The following is a 20,917-nucleotide window of genomic DNA, read 5'->3' as shown; positions in this document are numbered from 1 at the left end:
GTAAGTCTGTCAATAAAAATGGTCATCAGGGGCTTTTGTGGTAGAATGGTAGTATGCTCACCTCTAACTCAGGATACTCGGATTCCATTCCCACCTGCTCCCGATGTGTGATGTAACATTTCTGAATAGATTGATTTTTATAAAATCTAAAACTATTACTCAGATGTTAAATTTAACGACAGTTCTCTTTCTGTCTTTCCCCTCATGTTTCTCATTAGCCATAAAGCAATTTGGGATGACCTAAATGTTTGAAGTACAATGAACAGATGCAAGCTATTTTGTCTCTGGCTTCGCTGTGCTGACTTAGCCAGTAATACAGAGATCTAAGATATTGCCACGGAATGTCGAGACGGACGTTTTGAAAACTGCAGGCAACCAAAGTGGTTTCTTGTCTGGTGAACACTCCTCCCATCATCCTGAACAAAAGCTGTTGCCAGTCGGCAACGAAAAGTTGTCCCAACATGGTTGACCGATTGTGGATTATTTGTGTTTCTGTGCAGTAACTTTGAACTGCAGCCCCTGTGGGAGAGGGTGGAGAGCCCACCGGCCAAGCAAGTCAGAAGCAATTTCCCTGGCAACAATCCGCAGAGTGGCAGCCGAAACAGTTCCCGCACTGTATCAGGTGAGTCTGTGGCCACGGCACAGGTTTCTTCCCGTAATGCCGTCTTGAAAGAAACACGGGAGAGTTTGTGTTTGTCACTGCATTCTGTGTCACAAAGCGAAGAGGAAATTGCACTACTCTGCCCATTTAGTTTTGCTTCGGTGATGTTTCTCTTTACATTCCCTTGGTGCCGCACCCTACAACTTCCCCAAAAAGTCACATATCTTCTAACGGAAGTTAGAGGTGTGGCACCAAGTTCCCAGGCTTTTGCCAATTTTGAGAATTTAAGTATGAAACATGTCTCAACATCATAATATGTAGAATTCACGACACGGTAAAAGGGAACTTCAGCTTAATGAGGCTGTGTTGATGTTTACTTTCTACACTGCTTGTTCCCATATCCCTTCATTCCCCCACTCCCTTATTCACATATCTAATCTAATCCTAAATTATTAACACAACTTCCGCTTCATTCAGCAACAATGAAAATGAATTCCACAGCCACACAATTCTGTGTCCAGAGAAGCTTCTCCGGTCTCCTGTTCTAAACCTTCTGCATTTAGTTGTGTATTTGAAGTTGCCTCGCTCTAGACCACTCAACAATTGCTAACAGTCTGCTTATATTTGACCTGGTCCATCCCTTCACACTCTGCATTGTTCTAATTAGAAAGGACCCAATTTTGTTTCCCATGCCATAGAGTCATGGAGTCATACAGTGTGTAAACAGACCCGTTGATCCAATCAGTCCATGACAAAGATAATCCCAAACTAAACTAGTCCAACCTGCCCACTGCTCGCCCATGTACCTCCAAGCCTTTCCTATTCATGTATTTTTGGAAATGTTGACTTTTAAATGTTGTAACTATGTCCACATCCACAACTTTCTGAGGAAATTCATTCGACATGTGAACCACAGTCTGTGCATAGGAATTGTCTCTGCTGTCTTTCCGAAATCTCTCTCCTTCCACCGTAAAAAGTTTCCCCTAGCTTTGAAATCCCACACCTCAGAGAAAAGGTACCTTCCATTCGCCCTAACTATACCCTTCATGGTTTTATAAGCCTCCAAAAAGATCACCTCTCAACCTCCTCCTCCAATGTTTGTGATTTGAGATACCAGACACTGTCTCATTGAATCTACATGTACCTTCCCTCGAGCTTGTCCTTCCAATCAGGTGGAGCCCACACAGTAGTCCAACTGAAGTGGCACAAATATTGTGTATGCGCTGAACATTACGTCTTAGTGTGCAGATGCTAAACCTTTTCAGATAAATGTCAGAATCCACTTCAAAGGTTTCACTATCTCATCAAACTGACGTGCTGCCATTAAATTCCTGTGAACTTAGGAACCTCAAAAATGCTCAAAACTTCCACAGCTCCACATCTACTTTGTGCAATATTTCTTCTTCTCCGGTACTGTTCCACTCAAATCGACTGTCATTAACCTCCTCATCCAAACCACTGTCAGAAACCTGCTCATCCAAATCACGGGCATTAACCTCCTCATCCAAACCAATGTCGTTAACGCCCTCATCAAAACCACTGTCATTAACCCCCTCATCCAAACCACTGTCATTAACACACTCATCCAAACCACTGTCATTAACGCCCTCATCCAAACCACTGTCATTAACCCGCTCATCCAAACCACTGTCATTAACCCGCTCACCCAAACCAATGTCATTAACCCCCTCATCCAAACCACTGTCATTAACGCACTCATCCAAACCACTGTCATTAATGCACTCATCCAAACCACTGACATTAACCCGCTCATCCAAAACACTGCCATTAACACACTCATCCAAACCACTGTCATTAACCCCCCCCATCCAAAACACTGCCATTAACACACTCATCCAAACCACTGTCATTAACCCCCTCATCCAAACCACTGTCATTAACTCGCTCATCCAAACCACTGTCATTAACCCCTTCATCCAAATCACTGTCATTAACCCGCTCACCCAAACCACTGTCATTAATGCACTCATCCAAATCACTGTCATTAACCCGCTCATCCAAACCACTGTCATTAACCCACTCATCCAAATCACTGTCATTAACGCACACATCCAAATCACTGTCATTAACCCCCTCATCCAAACCACTGTCATTAACCCGCTCATCCAAACCACTGTCATTAACCCACTCATCCAAATCACTGTCATTAACGCACACATCCAAATCACTGTCATTAACCCCCTCATCCAAACCACTGTCATTAACCCGCTCATCCAAACCACTGTCATTAACCCACTCATCCAAATCACTGTCATTAACGCACACATCCAAATCACTGTCATTAACCCCCCCATCCAAACCACTGTCATTAATGCACTCATCCAAATCACTGTCATTAACCCCCCCATCCAAACCACTGTCATTAATGCACTCATCCAAATCACTGTCATTAACCCCCTTATCCAAATCACTGTCATTAACCCCCTCATCCAAACCACTGTCATTAATGCACTCATCCAAATCACTGTCATTAACCCCCTCATCCAAACCACTGTCATTAACCCGCTCACCCAAACCACTGTCATTAATGCACTCATCCAAATCACTGTCATTAACCCACTCATCCAAATCACTGTCATTAACGCCCTCATCCAAACCACTGTCATTAAACCCCTCATCTAAACCACTGTCATTAACCCACTCATCCAAATCACTGTCATTAACGCCCTCATCCAAACCACTGTCATTAAACCCCTCATCTAAACCACTGTCATTAACCCACTCATCCAAATCACTGTCATTAACGCACTCATCCAAACCACTGTCATTAACGCACTCATCCAAACCACTGTCATTAATCCGCCCATCCAACCCACTGTCATTAACCCACTCATACAAACCACTGTCATTAACGCGCTCATCCGAATCACTGTCATTAACGTGCTTATCCAAACCACTGTCATTAACGCATTCAACCGAACCACTGTCATTAACACACCAATCCGATCCACTGTCATTTACCCCTCATCCAAACCACTGTCATTAATGCGCTCATCCAAACCACTGCCATTATCCTGCTCATCAAAACCACTGTCATTAACACACTCATCCGATCCACTATCATTAACGCACTCATCCAAACCACTGCCATTAACCCGCTCATCCAAACTACTGTCATTAACGCACTCATCTAATCCACTGTCATTAACCCGCTCATCCAAACCACTGTCATTAACCTGCTCATCCAAACCACTGTCCTTAACACACCAATCCGAACCACTGTCAATAACCCACTCATCCAAACCACTGTCATTAACCTGCTCATCCAAACCACTGTCATTAATGCACTCATCCGAACCACTGTCATTAACCCCCTCATCCAAACCACCGTCATTAACGCACTCATCCAAACCACTGTCATTAACACCCTCATCCAAACCACTGTCATTAACCCACTCATCCAAACTACTGTCTTTAACCCCCTCATCCAAACCACTGTCATTAACGCACACATCCAAACCACTGTCTTTCACGCACTCATCCAAACCACTGTCATTAACACCCTCATCCAAACCACTGTCATTAACCCACTCATCCAAACTACTGTCTTTAACCCCCTCATCCAAACCACTGTCTTTAACCCCCTCATCCAAACCACTGTCTTTAACCCCCTCATCCAAACCACTGTCTTTCACGCACTCATCCAAACCACTGTCATTAACCCACTCATCCAAATCAGTGTCATTAACCCCCTCATCCAAACCACTGTTATTAACGCACTCATCCAAACCACTGTCATTAACCCCCTCATCCAAACCACTGTCATTAACTCCCTCATCCAAATCACTGTCATTCACCCGCTCATTCAAACCACCATCATTATCGCACTCATCCGAACCACTGCCATTAATGCACTCATCCGAACTACTGTCATTTACACACTCATCTGAACCACTGTCATTTACACACTCATCCAAACCACTGTCATTAACCCGCTCATCACAACCACTGTCATTAACCCGCTCAACAAAACCACTGTCATTAACCCACTCATTCAAACAACTGTCATTAGCCCCCTCATCCAAACCACTGTCATTAACCCACTCATTCAAACAACTGTCATTAGCCCCCTCATCCAAACCACTGTCATTAACCCCCTCATCCAAATCACTGTCATTAACCCGCTCATTCAAACCACCGTCATTATCGCACTCATCCGAACCACTGCCATTAACGCACTCATTCGAACTACTGTCATTAACACACTCATCCAAACCACTGTCATTAACCCGCTTATCCAAACTAATGTTATTAACGCACTCATCCAAACCACTGTCATTAACCCGCTTATCCAAACTAATGTTATTAACGCACTCATCCAAACCACTGTCATTAACCCCCTCTTCCAAATCGCAGTCGTTAACCCGCTCATCCAAAACACCGTCATTATCGCACTCATCCGAACCACTGTCATTAACACACTCATCAAAACCACTGTCATTAACCCGCTCATCAAAACCACTGTCATTAACCCGCTCATCCAAACTAATGTCAATAACGCGCTCATCCAAACCACTGTCATTAACGCGCTCATCAAAACCACTGTCACTAACGCTCTCATCCAAACCACTGTCATTAACACACTCACCCGAACCACTGTCATTAACGCACTCATCCAAACCACTGCCACTAACCTGCTCATCAAAACCACTGTCATGAACACACTCATCCAAACCACTGTCAGTAACCCTCTCATCCAAACCACTGTCATTAACCCACTCATCCAAACCACTGTCATTAACGCGCTCATCAAAACCACTGTCACTAACGCTCTCATCCAAACCACTGTATTTAACACACTCACCCGAAATACTGTCATTAACGCACTCATCCGAACTACTGTCATTAACACACTCATCCGAACCACTGTCATTAACCCGCTCATCAAAACCACTGTCATTAACCCGCTCATTCAAACCACCGTCATTATCGCACTCATCCGAACTACTGTCATTAACCCGCTCATCCGAACCACTGTCATTAACCCGCTCATCAAAACCACTGTCATTAACCCACTCATCCAAACAACTGTCATTAACGTACTCATCCGAACTACTGTCATTAACACCCTCATCCAAACCACTGTCATTAACGCACTCATCCAAACCACTGTCATTAACCCACTCATCCAAATCAGTGTCATTAACCCGCTCATCCAAACCACTGTCATTAACGCACTCATCTAATCCACTGTCATTAACCCCCTCATCCAAACCAATGTCGTTAAACCCCTCATCCAAACCATTGTCATTAACGCACTCACCCAAACCACTATCATTAACCCTCTCATCCAAACCACTGTCATTAACCCGCTCAACCAAAATAATGTCAGTAACGCACTCATCCAAACCACCGTCGTTAACCCCCTCATCCAAACCACTCTCATTAACGCACCCATCCAAATCACTGTCATTGACCCCCTCATCCAAACCAGTGTCATTAACACACTCTACCAAACCACTGTCATTAAATCGCTTATCCAAACCACTGTAATTAACGCACTCATCTAATCCACTGTCATTAACCCCCTCATCCAAACCACTGTCATTAACGCGCTCATCCAAACCACTGTCGTTAACCCACTCATCCAAACCACTGTCATTAACGCGCTCATCCAAACAACTGTCATTAAAGCACACATCCAAACCACTGTCATTAACGCACTCATCCAAACCACTGCCATTAACACACTCATCCGAACCACTGTCATGAACACCCACATCCAAACCACTGTCATTAACCCCCTTATCCAAACCACCGTCATTAACGCACTCATCTAATCCACTGTCATTAACCCCCTCATCCAAACCACTGTCATTAACCCACTCATCCAAACCACTACCATTAACAGCCTCATCCAAACTACTGTCATTAACAGCCTCATCCAAACCACTGTCATGAACATCCACATCCAAACCACTGTCATTAACCCCCTCATCCAAACCACTGTCATTAACGCACTCATCCAAACCACTGTCTTTAACGCACTCATCCAAACCACTGTCATTAACCCACTCATCCAAATCAGTGTCATTAACCCCCTCATCCAAACCACTGTCATTAACGGACTCATCCAAACCACTGTCATTAATCCCCTCATCCAAATCAGTGTCATTAACCCCCTCATCCAAACCACCGTCATTAACCCGCTCATCCAAACTACTCTCATTCACCCCTCATCCAAATCACTGTCATTAATGCACTCATCTAATCTACTGTCATTAACCCCCTCATCCAAACCACTGTCGTTAACCGCCTCATCCAAACCACTCTCATTATCGCACTCATCCGAACTACTGTCATTAACCCGCTCATCCGAACCACTGTCATTAACCCGCTCATCAAAACCACTGTCATTAACCCACTCATCCAAACAACTGTCATTAACGTACTCATCCGAACTACTGTCATTAACACTCTCATCCAAACCACTGTCATTAACGCACTCATCCAAACCACTGTCATTAACCCACTCATCCAAATCAGTGTCATTAACCCGCTCATCCAAACCACTGTCATTAACGCACTCATCTAATCCACTGTCATTAACCCCCTCATCCAAACCAATGTCGTTAAACCCCTCATCCAAACCATTGTCATTAACGCACTCACCCAAACCACTATCATTAACCCTCTCATCCAAACCACTGTCATTAACCCGCTCAACCAAAATAATGTCAGTAACGCACTCATCCAAACCACCGTCGTAAACCCCCTCATCCAAACCACTCTCATTAACGCACCCATCCAAATCACTGTCATTGACCCCCTCATCCAAACCAGTGTCATTAACACACTCTACCAAACCACTGTCATTAAATCGCTTATCCAAACCACTGTAATTAACGCACTCATCTAATCCACTGTCATTAACCCCCTCATCCAAACCACTGTCATTAACGCGCTCATCCAAACCACTGTCGTTAACCCACTCATCCAAACCACTGTCATTAACGCGCTCATCCAAACAACTGTCATTAAAGCACACATCCAAACCACTGTCATTAACGCGCTCATCCAAACAACTGTCAATAAAGCACACATCCAAACCACTGTCATTAACGCACTCATCCAAACCACTGCCATTAACACACTCATCCGAACCACTGTCATGAACAACCACATCCAAACCACTGTCATTAACCCCCTTATCCAAACCACCGTCATTAACGCACTCATCTAATCCACTGTCATTAACCCCCTCATCCAAACCACTGTCATTAACCCACTCATCCAAACCACTACCATTAACAGCCTCATCCAAACTACTGTCATTAACAGCCTCATCCAAACCACTGTCATGAACATCCACATCCAAACCACTGTCATTAACCCCCTCATCCAAACCACTGTCATTAACGCACTCATCCAAACCACTGTCATTAACCCCCTCATCCAAACCACTGTCATTAACGCACTCATCCAAACCACTGCCATTAACCCCCTCATTCAAGCCACTGTCATTAACCCGCTCATCAAAACCACTGTCATTAACACACTCATCCGAACCACTGTCATGAACACCCACATCCAAACCACTGTCATTAACCCCCTTATCCAAACCACCGTCATTAACGCACTCATCTAATCCACTGTCATTAACCCCCTCATCCAAACCACTGTCATTAACCCACTCATCCAAACCACTACCATTAACAGCCTCATCCAAACTACTGTCATTAACAGCCTCATCCAAACCACTGTCATGAACAACCACATCCAAACCACTGTCATTAACCCCCTCATCCAAACCACTGTCATTAACGCACTCATCCAAACCACTGTCTTTAACGCACTCATCCAAACCACTGTCATTAACCCACTCATCCAAATCAGTGTCATTAACCCCCTCATCCAAACCACTGTCATTAACGGACTCATCCAAACCACTGTCATTAATCCCCTCATCCAAATCAGTGTCATTAACCCCCTCATCCAAACCACCGTCATTAACCCGCTCATCCAAACTACTCTCATTCACCCCTCATCCAAATCACTGTCATTAACGCACTCATCTAATCTACTGTCATTAACCCCCTCATCCAAACCACTGTCGTTAACCGCCTCATCCAAACCACTCTCATTAACGCACCCATCCAAATCACTGTCATTAACCCCCTCATCCAAACCACTGTCATTAACGCACTCATCTAATCCACTGTCATTAACCCCCTCATCCAAACCACTGTCATTAACCCGCTCATCCAAACTAATGTCATTAACGCACTCATCCAAATCGCTGTCGTTAACGCCCTCATCCAAACCACTGTCATTAACGCCCTCATCCAAACCACCATCATTAACCCACTCATCCAAACTACTCTCATTCACCCCTCATCCAAATCACTGTCATTGACCCCCTCATCCAAACCAGTGTCATTAACGCACTCTACCAAACCACTGTCATTAAATCGCTCATCCATACCACTGTCATTAACCCCCTCATACAAACCCCTGTCATTAACGCACTCATCCAAACCACTGCCATTAACCTGCTCATCAAAACCACTGTCATTAACACACTCGTCCGAACCACTGTCATGAACACCCTCATCCAAACCACTGTCATTAACCCCCTCATCCAAACCACTGTCATTAACCTCCTCATCCAAACCATTGTCATTAACACACTCACCCAAACCACTGTCATTAACCACCTCATCCAAACCACTGTCATTAACCCGCTCATCCAAACTAATGTCATTAACGCACTCATCCAACTCGCTGTCGTTAACACCCTCATCCAAACCACTGTCATTAACGCGCTCATCCAAACGACTGTCGTTAACCCACTCATCCAAACCACTGTCATTAACGCCCTCATCCAAACCACTGTCATTAACGCACACATCCAAACCTCTGTCACTAACGCTCTCATCCAAACCACTGTCATTAACGCACTCATCCAAACCACTGACATTAACCCCCTCATTCAAGGCACAGTCATTAACCCGCTCATCAAAACCACTGTCATTAACACTCTTCCAAACCACCATCATTAACGCACTCATCCAAACCACTGTCATTAACACCCTCATCCAAACCACTGTCATTAACGCACACATCCAAACCACTGTCTTTAACGCACTCATCCAAACCACTGTCATTAACCCCTCATCAAAATCAGTGTCATTAACCCCCTCATCCAAACCACTGTCATTAACCCCCTCGTCCAAACCACAGTCATTAACCCGCTCATCCAAACTACTCTCATTCACCCCACATCCACATCACTGTCATTAACCCCCTCATCCAAACCACTGTCATTAACCAACTCATCCAAACCATTCTCATTAACGCACCCATCCAAATCACTGTCATTGACCCCCTCATCCAAACCAGTGTCATTGACGCACTCTACCAAACCACTGTCATTAAATCGCTCATCCAAACCACTTTCATTAACCCCCTCATCTAAACCACTGTCATTAACGCACTCATCCACACCACTGTCATTAACCCCCTCATCCAAACCACTGTCATTAACGCACTCATCCACACCACTGTCATTAACCCCCTCATCCAAACCACTGTCGTTAACCCCCTCATCCAAACCACTGTCATTAACGCACACATCCAAACCACTGTCATTAACCCCCTCATTCAAGCCACAGTTATTATCCCGCTCATCCAAACCACTGTCAATAACACACTCATCTGAACCCCTGTCATTAACCCACTCATCCAAACCACTGCCATTAACCTGCTCATCAAAACCACTGTCATTAACACACTCATCCGAACCAATGTCATGAACACCCTCATCCAAACCACTGTCATTAACCCGCTCATCCAAACCACTGTCATTAACCCCCTCATCCAAACCACTGTCATTAACCCCCTCATCCAAACCACTGTCGTTAACCTCCTCATCCAAACCATTGTTATTAACACACTCACCCAAACCACTGTCATTAACCCCCTCATCCAAACCACTGTCATTAACCCGCTCATCCAAACTAATGTCATTAACGCACTCATCCAACCCGCTGTCGTTAACCCCCTCATCCAAACCACAGTCATTAACCCGCTCATCCAAACTACTCTCATTCACCCCACATTCACATCACTGTCATTAACCCCCTCATCCAAACCACTGTCATTAACCAACTCAACCAAACCATTCTCATTAACGCACCCATCCAAATCACTGTTATTGACCCCCTCATCCAAACCAGTGTCATTGACGCACTCTACCAAACCACTGTCATTAAATCGCTCATCCAAACCACTGTCATTAACCCCCTCATCCAAACCACTGTCATTAACGCACTCATCCAAACCACTGTCATTAACCCCCTCATCCAAACCACTGTCATTAATGCACTCATCCAAACCACTGTCATTAACGCACTCATCCAAACCACTGTCATTAACCCCCTCATCCAAACCACTGTCATTAACCCCCTCATCCAAACCACTGTCATTAACGCACTCATCCAAACCACTGTCATTAACCCCCTCATCCAAACCACTGTCATTAATGCACTCATCCAAACCACTGTCATTAACCCCCTCATCCAAACCACTGTCATTAATGCACTCATCCAAACCACTGTCATTAATGCACTCATCCAAACCACTGTCATTAACGCACTCATCCAAACCACTGCCATTAACCTGCTCATCAAAACCACTGTCATTAACACACTCATCCGAACCACTGTCATGAACACCCTCATCCAAACCACTGTCAGTAACCCTCTCATCCAAACCACTGTCATTAACGCACTCATCCAAACCACCGTCTTTAACCCCCTCATCCAAATCACTGTCATTAACCCCCTCATCCAAACCACTGTCATTAACCCCCACATCCAAGCCACTGTCATGAACCCCCTCATCCAAATCACTGTCATTAACCCACTCATCCAAATCACTGTTGTTAACCCCCTCATCCAAACCACCGTCATTAACCCGCTCATCCAAACTACTCTCATTCACCCCTCATCCAAATCACTGTCATTAACCCCCTCATCCAAACCACTGTCATTAACCAACTCATCCAAACCACTGTCATTTACGCACCCACCCAAATCACTGTCATTGACCCCCTCATCCAAACCAGTGTCATTAACGCACTCTACCAAACCACTGTCATTAAATCGCTCATCCAAATCACTGTCATTAACCCCCTCATCCAAATCACTGTCATTAACGCACTCATCCAAACCACTGTCATTAACGCACTCATCCAAAACACTGCCATTAACCCCCTCATTCAAGCCACAGTCAATATCCTACTCATCCAAACCACTGTCATTAACCCCCTCATCCAAACCACTGTCATTAACCCGCTCATCAAAACCACTGTCATTAACACACTCATCCGAACCACTGTCATGAACACCCTCATCCAAACCACCGTCTTTAACCCCCTCATCCAAAACACTGTCATTAACCCCCTCATCCAAACCACTGTCATTAACCCGCTCATCAAAACCACTGTCATTAACACACTCATCCGAACCACTGTCATGAACACCCTCATCCAAACCACCGTCTTTAACCCCCTCATCCAAAACACTGTCATTAACCCCCTCATCCAAACCACTTTCATTAACCCACTCATCCAAACCACTGTCATTAAACCCCACATCCAAGCCACTGTCATGAACACCCTCATCCAAATCAGTGTCATTAATCCGCTCATCCAAATCACTGTCGTTAACCCCCTCATCTAAACCACCGTCATTAACCCACTCATCCAAACTACTCTCATTCACCCCTCATCCAAATCACTGTCGTTAACCCCCTCATCCAAACCACCGTCATTAACCCCCTCATCCAAACCACTGTCATTAACCCATTCATCCGAACCACTGTCATTAACCCCCTCATCCAAACCACTGTCATTAACCCATTCATCCAAACCACTGTCATTAACTCCCTCATCCAAACCACTGGCATTAACGGACTCATCCAAACCACTGTCATTAACCCCTCATCCAAATCAGTGTCATTAACCCACTCATCCAAATCACTGTCGATAACCCCCTCATCCAAACCACTGTCATTAACCCCTCATCCAAATCAGTGTCATTAACCCCCTCATCCAAACCACCGTCATTAACCCGCTCATCCAAACTACTCTCATTCACCCCTCATCCAAATCACTGTCATTAACCCCCTCATCCAAACCAGTGTCATTAACCCCCTCATCCAAACCACTGTCATTAACGCACTCTACCAAACCACTGTCATTAAATCGCTCATCCAAACCACTGTCATTAACCCCCTCATCCAAACCACTGTCATTAACGCACTCATCCAAACCACTGTCATTAATGCACTCATCCAAACCACTGCCATTAACCTGCTCATCCAAACCACTGTCATTAACGCACTCATCCAAACCACTGACATTAACCCCCTCATTCAAGGCACAGTCATTAACCCGCTCATCAAAACCACTGTCATTAACACTCTTCCAAACCACCATCATTAACGCACTCATCCAAACCACTGTCATTAACACCCTCATCCAAACCACTGTCATTAACGCACACATCCAAACCACTGTCTTTAACGCACTCATCCAAACCACTGTCATTAACCCCTCATCAAAATCAGTGTCATTAACCCCCTCATCCAAACCACTGTCATTAACCCCCTCGTCCAAACCACAGTCATTAACCCGCTCATCCAAACTACTCTCATTCACCCCACATCCACATCACTGTCATTAACCCCCTCATCCAAACCACTGTCATTAACCAACTCATCCAAACCATTCTCATTAACGCACCCATCCAAATCACTGTCATTGACCCCCTCATCCAAACCAGTGTCATTGACGCACTCTACCAAACCACTGTCATTAAATCGCTCATCCAAACCACTTTCATTAACCCCCTCATCTAAACCACTGTCATTAACGCACTCATCCACACCACTGTCATTAACCCCCTCATCCAAACCACTGTCATTAACGCACTCATCCACACCACTGTCATTAACCCCCTCATCCAAACCACTGTCGTTAACCCCCTCATCCAAACCACTGTCATTAACGCACACATCCAAACCACTGTCATTAACCCCCTCATTCAAGCCACAGTTATTATCCCGCTCATCCAAACCACTGTCAATAACACACTCATCTGAACCCCTGTCATTAACCCACTCATCCAAACCACTGCCATTAACCTGCTCATCAAAACCACTGTCATTAACACACTCATCCGAACCAATGTCATGAACACCCTCATCCAAACCACTGACATTAACCCACTCATCCAAACCACTGTCATTAACCCGCTCATCCAAACAACTGTCATTAGCCCCCTCATCCAAACCACTGTCATTAACGCACTCATCCAAACCACCGTCTTTAACCCCCTCATCCGAAACACTGTCATTAACCCCCTCATCCAAACCACTGTCATTAACCCCCACATCCAAGCCACTGTCATGAACCCCCTCATCCAAATCAGTGTCATTAACCCACTCATCCAAATCACTGTCGTTAACCCCCTCATCCAAACCACCGTCATTAACCCGCTCATCCAAACTACTCTCATTCACCCCTGATCCAAATCACTGTTATTAACCCTCTCATCCAAACCACTATCATTAACCCCCTCATCCAAACCACTGTCATTAACCCATTCATCCAAACCACTGTCATTAACCCCCCCCATCCAAACCACTGTCATTAACGCTCTCATCCAAACCACTGTCATTAACCCGCTCATCCAAAGCACTGTCATTCACGCACTCATCTAAACCACTGTCATTAACCCCCTCTTCTAAACCACTTTCATTAACCCTCTCATCCAAACCACTGTCATTAACACGCTCCCACTGTCATCAACGCACTCATCCAAACAGAAATCATCCTTTGCACAATCACATAATTACTGCGGTTAATTGCTTTTCCTTTATTTTGTGGGTGTTCACTCACTGTTTTCCCTACCCTCATATCCTCGCTTCTGTCCCTCGGCTCATTCACCCGAGCATAAAACCCAATATTGTATGAAATTGGAAGCATCATCATCTTCCCCCATGATAATGCCAATGGATACCCCAGGACAACATGTGTTGCATTCAACACAACATGTAGATTAGCGATAGCAAAAGTCCACATAAATATCTTTGCAGCACTCTAGAATGTGAGAGTTGGAAAAGAGATATTTACAGAAGATTGGATAGACTAGGGTGAAACTAGCTGACACCAATCCTGTTCTGCAAGGGTGTTGCGAGTTGAGGGCATGCTGTCTCAGTGGTTAGCACTGCTGTCTCACCGCGGTGGGGACCCACGTTCGATTACCCACTCAGTCGAGTCCATGTGGAGTTTGCTTGTTCTCCTCATGTCTGCGTTTTCTCCAGGCACTCAGGTTTTCTCCCACAGTCCAAAGATGTGTCAGTTGGGTGAATTGACCTTGTGTTAAATTGTCCGTCATGTTCAGGGGTATGCAGGCTAGGTGAGTTAAGCATGGGAGGTGCAGGGTTACAGAGATGGGGTGGGTCTGGTGGGATGTTCTTCGGATAGTCAGTATGGACTCAATTGGCCAAATGGCTTGCTTCCACAGGATAGGGATTCTGAGAGTGACCATGGTGACTGAGGAGTCAACCATGTCAAAGGTCACAGACAGTTCAAGAAGAGTAATGATTGGTATTCTATCACAGCCACAGAAGTAGTCATTTATGCCTGTAATTAAGGCAATCTCAGTGAAGTTGTACAGCAAAAATCTGACTGAAGAGTGTTAACCTTGGCATTGCAGGAAGGGTAGGCATGGTTTTGGAAGGCAACTGCATATTCTCGGATTTTGGAGAATAAAGGGAAGTTGGAATTGGGACAGTAGTTTCCCACAATAAGGAAGTTAAGGATGGTTTTGTTTTAAAGAGTGGGTGAATGACAGTTGCTTTGAGTGGGACAATACCAGAGGAGAGGAAACTGACCACTAGCAAGAAAGTCAGCACTTCACATTGATGGAGCCATAGTTGAACAAGATGTGAGCTAGAGTTGTTTTGAAAATCCAATGTAACTGATAAGTTTAAGATGAAAGAATGGGTGAAGCTTTGAGACAAGCTCTAGAGTGAAATTTGCATGTATGATAAAGTGGACTCAGTCAGGAAATGAATGTCTAGATTTGGAAACAGAGGGCAACTGAGGCAGGTTTGAAAACCACTGGACACACAACTGGGGTCCTTCAATCGATAACAGAGAGCTGGGGAGATGATGAAAGTCAACTTCGGGTTGATAGTGTGAAACTGAGTCAGGGTCTCTGTAATTGGAAATTCTCTCCAATGGATCTGATGCTTCATGAACGGGGAGCTGGAGGAAAGTGCAACAACAAAGATCAGCTGTTCTGTGTCCTACTGACCACATGTTGTGGCCTTTGTCAGTTACAAACTGACCCCATTCTGAAAGCACTGAACACGAATCAAGTGAAACAATAACCAGCAGGTCCTCCTCTCCCTGCTCCTAATTACAGATTATTAAGCTGTTACTGAGGGAATAACTAACCAATAAACAAACTGCTACAGCTCCGAAAAGATTTCCATCAATAGCCACGACTTACTTCAGAGATCCAATGATACCACCAAAGTCTCATTGATTTTGATTCAGTTGACCCATCGTTAGTTCTGAACTAGTTTCAAGAGCCTTGCTGTCTGTTTGTGACTCTGTGCATTTCTGTGCGAGTTGTTCAAAGTACATTATATTAATTTTCTGAACCTTTTATCTGCTGGGCTCCCTAACAACCTCAGTTACACATGCCTGCAGTTTGAAAAAAGGCTTGCTCCCAATTTGTTGTGATCTGACAAAAATAATTTTATACTATGAAGGTGGCCCTTGTCGTGCACTCTGACCAACACAATTTCTCTTTCAAACTTACCTTGAGTGTTGTTGTCATGCTCTGTGAACCCTCGTGACCTGTGGTATAGAAACAGGGAACTGCATTGCGAACAAGTTAATAACAAAATGTTTAATCATTGTGCTATCACAAACTGAACTGGGATTAACCCCAGTTGTTAAAGAACCGTATCGCATTTTGGTAATTCGGAATGTGAGCATGCTAATTACAGCCTTGGGGACCACATCCAGCCTTCCCAAGAATGTGGGGCTTGTTCATTCCCTGTAAAATTCTCAAAGCTATTTAACATAACAAGCAAAACCGCATTGAGTGAAATGAGATTTTAATGGTGTTATCTGGGATAGTTCCAACTGAACCTTTCTATGGCAAATACAAAGTGTGATTTCCCCACTGTTTCACAATTGCTTCAGAATTTGCATTCTTCACTCTTTCACATCCCACTCTTCTTTATGGTTGCTGATCAAGTGGGTCTAGTGTCCCCTGTTTATAAATGCATTCCTGATCTAAAGAGAGAGAGAACTTCTTCACCATTAATTGTCTAAAACATCAGCCTTATGAAGATTTAGTTTGGGTTAGGAAATGAAGTGGAATTTCACAGCAAGAAAATAAATCCTCTGCCCAGTTGGTCCACATTACTTATATATGCAGCAATGTATGTGTTCAGTAATCTCACCTTATCAATTCATCCTTTCATTCCTTTCTCAGTCATGCACCAGTTCAAGCAAGAACCATTGACCTTTGACGTTCAATGGCATTATCACTCCTGAATCCCCCACTATTAATATTCTGGGGATTACCGTTGACCACAAACTGGACTAGCCAGTTAGATACAGTGGCTACAAGAGCAGGTCAGAGTCTATGAATGCTACAGTGAGCATCTCACCCCCTGACTCCCCAAAATCTAACCATTATCTACAAGGCACAAGTCAGGAATATGATGGAATACTCCCCACTTGGCTGGCTGGGTGCAGCCCCAACAATACTCAGGAAGCTCAACACCATGCAGGACAAAGCAGCCCTTGACTGGCACCACATCCACCGCACTCAATTTGTACTCCATTTTCTATCAACACAGTATGCACCACCTATGAGTCAGTCAGAGGCAGGAAACAAGAGGTTGACTAATGTTTTTGCAAATGGAAAACAGTATCTAGTTGTGTTTCACAGACCTCAATGTTTATGATACATATTAATATTTTACACTAATCTGTGGGAGGTACATGGCACAAATATTGGCCATGTGGTTGATTATGAAGTGGATGGCTGTTGACTTGGTTGAGAGGATGGAAATGTAGCAAATGCGATTCTGGGAAGTGAACATTATGCAACTGGGGAGGGCAAACAGACAATATGTGAGAGAGCATTGAGAGGAAGTTACAGACCTTGGAGTATATGTCCATAGTTCTCTGAAGGTGGCAGGACAGGTCAATAACGTAATAAAGAATGTATGTGGGATTCATTGAGTATAAACGCAGAAGTAGAATGCTGGAACAATATAAGATATTGTTTGCTTGGCCACAGCTAGAGTTTTGAGTACAGTTCAGTCACCAAATTACAGGAAGGACAAAACTGCTCTGAAAAGATTGCCAGGGCTTGAAATTTGTAGCTGTGAGGAAAGAGTGGTTAGGCTAGGGCTGTTTACCTCAGAACAGAGGAAGCTGAGGGGTAACTCAATCAAGATGTGCAAAATAACGAGGGGTTCATAAGGAGTGAACAGGGAAGACCTGTCTCAGGGATCTGTGCCCCCTAAAAATGCAGAGGGAGACCCAGGGAGACAGATTTAAGGTGGCTGGTAGATGGATTAGAGGAACGGGAAAAAGTTCATTTCAAGCGAGGATGGTGGGTGTCTGGAACTTGCTGCTGCATTTGATGGCTGAGGCAGAAATCCTTAATTAATTTAAAAAGTGACCTGGATCTTCACCTGAAGTCCTGTAAGGTGAAGCACCAGGAGCTGGAAAGTGAGGGTAGAGCAGGCTGTTGGTTTACTTGACTAATGCAGACACAATGCGTTGAATGTTCTTTTTCTCTGCCATAACTGTTCTATTGTTCTGCCGTGCAATCGCACAAGATAAGGACTGAAGAGCCTGCTTTCATCATTAATGAAGTGAAGAACAAAAAAAATGGGGTGAGAAACGTCACTCTCCACTATCAAAAGTCTCATTCGACAAAACGTATTTAATGAAAATGGGAAAGTTCAATCCCATTCTCATAGAGTCGTAGAGATGTACAGCATGGAAACAGACCCTTCAGTCCAACCCGTCCATGCCGACCAGATATCCCAACCCAATCTAGTCCAACCTGCCAGCACCCGGTCCATATCCCTCCAAACCTTTCCCATTCATGTACCCATCCATATGCCTCATAAGTGTTGCAATTGTACCAGCCTCCACCACATCCTCTGGCAGCTCATTCCATACACGTACCACCCTTTGTGGGCGGCACGGTGGCACAGTGGTTAGCACTGCTGCCTCACAGCGCCAGAGACCCGGGTTCAATTCCCGCCTCAGGCGACTCTCTGTGTGGAGTTTGCACGTTCTCCCCGTGTCTGCGTGGGTTTCCTCCGGGTGCTCCGGTTTCCTCCCACAGTCCAAAGATGTGCAGGTCAGGTGAATTGGCCATGCTAAATTGCCCGTAGTGTGAGGTAAGGGGTAGATGTAGATGTAGGGGTATGGGTGGGTTGCGCTTCGGCGGGGCGGTGTGGACTTGTTGGGCTGAAGGGCCTGTTTCCACACTGTAAGTAATCAAATCTAATCTAATCTAAAAAAAAAAGTTGCCCCTTAGGTCTCTTTTATATCTTTCCCCTCTCACCCAACAAAATGCTGATTTTCTGTAATTAATTCACACTTGCCCGAGTGCATGTTAATTTTGACATGGACTATCATTTCTAAAAGCATGAAAAGGCCAGAAAAGCTCAGCAGGTCTGGCAGGATCTATGGAGAGAAATCAGAGTTAACATTTCAGGTCCACTGACCCTTCCTTAGAACTGATTGTAACTATCAGGAAATATCGTTTTTTTGTGCCGGAGATAGGGTAGGGAGAGGGGATGAGGAGCAAACGATAGGTAGAGATAGAAGAGCTCAGAGAGAGAGAAGAACCTAAGGGTTCAGGTACATAATTCTTTGAAGTTTGTGTCACATTTAGGTAGATGGTTAAAAAGGTGCTTGGTACATTTGCCTTTATTACTCAGTCCTTTGAGTATAGAAGTTAGGAGGTCATGTTGAGGCTATACAGGACATTGGTGAGGCCCTTTCTGGTATACTGTGTCCGGTTCTGTTCACCCAGTTATTGGAAGCATATTATCAAGCTGGACAGGGTTCGGAAGAGATATTATTGGGGATGTTGCCAGGTATAGAAGGTTGAGTGACAAAGAAAGGCTAGATAGGCTGTGACTTTTTTTCACTGGAGTGTAGAAGATTGAGAGGAGACCTGATAGAAGTTTATCAATCATGAGGGGTATAGATGGAGTTAATGGTAGTTGTCTTTTCCGAAGGATGAAGCTTTTCAAGAATAGGGGGTACATTTTTAAGGTGCAAGGGAAAGGATTTTAAAAAAAGTGAAAATCTTTTACATAGAGGGTGATTCACATGTGGAATGAACTTCCTGAGGAAGTGGTGGCTGTGGGTACAATTACAACATTTAAAAGATAATTGGATAAATTCATCAATAGAAAAGATTTGGAGGGTTACAGGCGAGGAGCAGGCAGGTGCGACTAGGGTGCAGAGGAACCTTGATTATCCGAGCAACTTGGGCAGGCAGTACTTTATTTGGATAATCGATTAAGGGAAGCCATACTGTTCTAATGCTTTACTCCACCGAAGAGTTTGTTTAAATCTATAATTGTGATGAGTCCGCTATTTCAACAAAGTAGTCTTTGCATTCTGCAAATTAGCAGGTTAAACTGAGAAGGACTTACTATCACATAAATATATGAAATCCTAGCTTCTACAATCACAAGAGCATTTGTCAGTTTTTGTTGAACTCTGTGTCGAGATAGAAAGACAGAAACACCACCTTACTCATGTGTTTCCTTTCACTGCCATTTGTTTCATGAACAGCCTGGTAAAGTGACATGAATAAAGCAGTTACTTTTGCAAAGGGCTGTGTAGCCAACCCTTACGTTAAAAAAAATCCAGTCGCTGATGCATGAGGTGCTTGTGTTTTTGTTTTTGCCAGCGTTTTCACATGCCCTTCAGTACAGGTAATCTGAATTCACTTACCTCTTTGATCTAACATTTTTATGGGACTGTGAGATCTTATTTGGATAATCTGAAATTTGGATAATTAAGGTTCCTCTGTAGTTGGGATTACGTTCGACTAAAGGGTTTGTTTCCATGTTGTATGACTCTATAACAGTTGGCCATACAAAGGAATAGATAATGATCAGTCTTGAAGGATGAATAACTGCAAATGGGGATTGTTAGTGGCTAGCAATAAGTTTTGTATAATAGCAGACCAATGCCTTCTATATTGTCGT

General features: G+C 44.2%; 1 protein-coding gene across 2 annotated transcripts in view; it reads left to right on the top strand.

Annotated features, from left to right (window-relative positions):
* The window catches only part of LOC140496067 (mitogen-activated protein kinase kinase kinase kinase 4), a 303,330-nt gene that overhangs the window by 198,906 nt on the left and 83,507 nt on the right, over positions 1–20,917 (top strand). For both annotated transcript variants that reach the window (XM_072595575.1, XM_072595574.1), the window contains exon 17: positions 501–622. In XM_072595575.1, coding sequence (XP_072451676.1) covers positions 501–622 — 122 coding nt within the window. The remainder of the gene's footprint in view (positions 1–500; positions 623–20,917) is intronic.

Source organism: Chiloscyllium punctatum, chromosome 25 (assembly GCF_047496795.1).
Source record: "Chiloscyllium punctatum isolate Juve2018m chromosome 25, sChiPun1.3, whole genome shotgun sequence".
In the NCBI taxonomy this organism is placed as follows: domain Eukaryota; kingdom Metazoa; phylum Chordata; class Chondrichthyes; order Orectolobiformes; family Hemiscylliidae; genus Chiloscyllium; species Chiloscyllium punctatum.
This window is presented reverse-complemented; position numbering and strand designations above follow the sequence as displayed.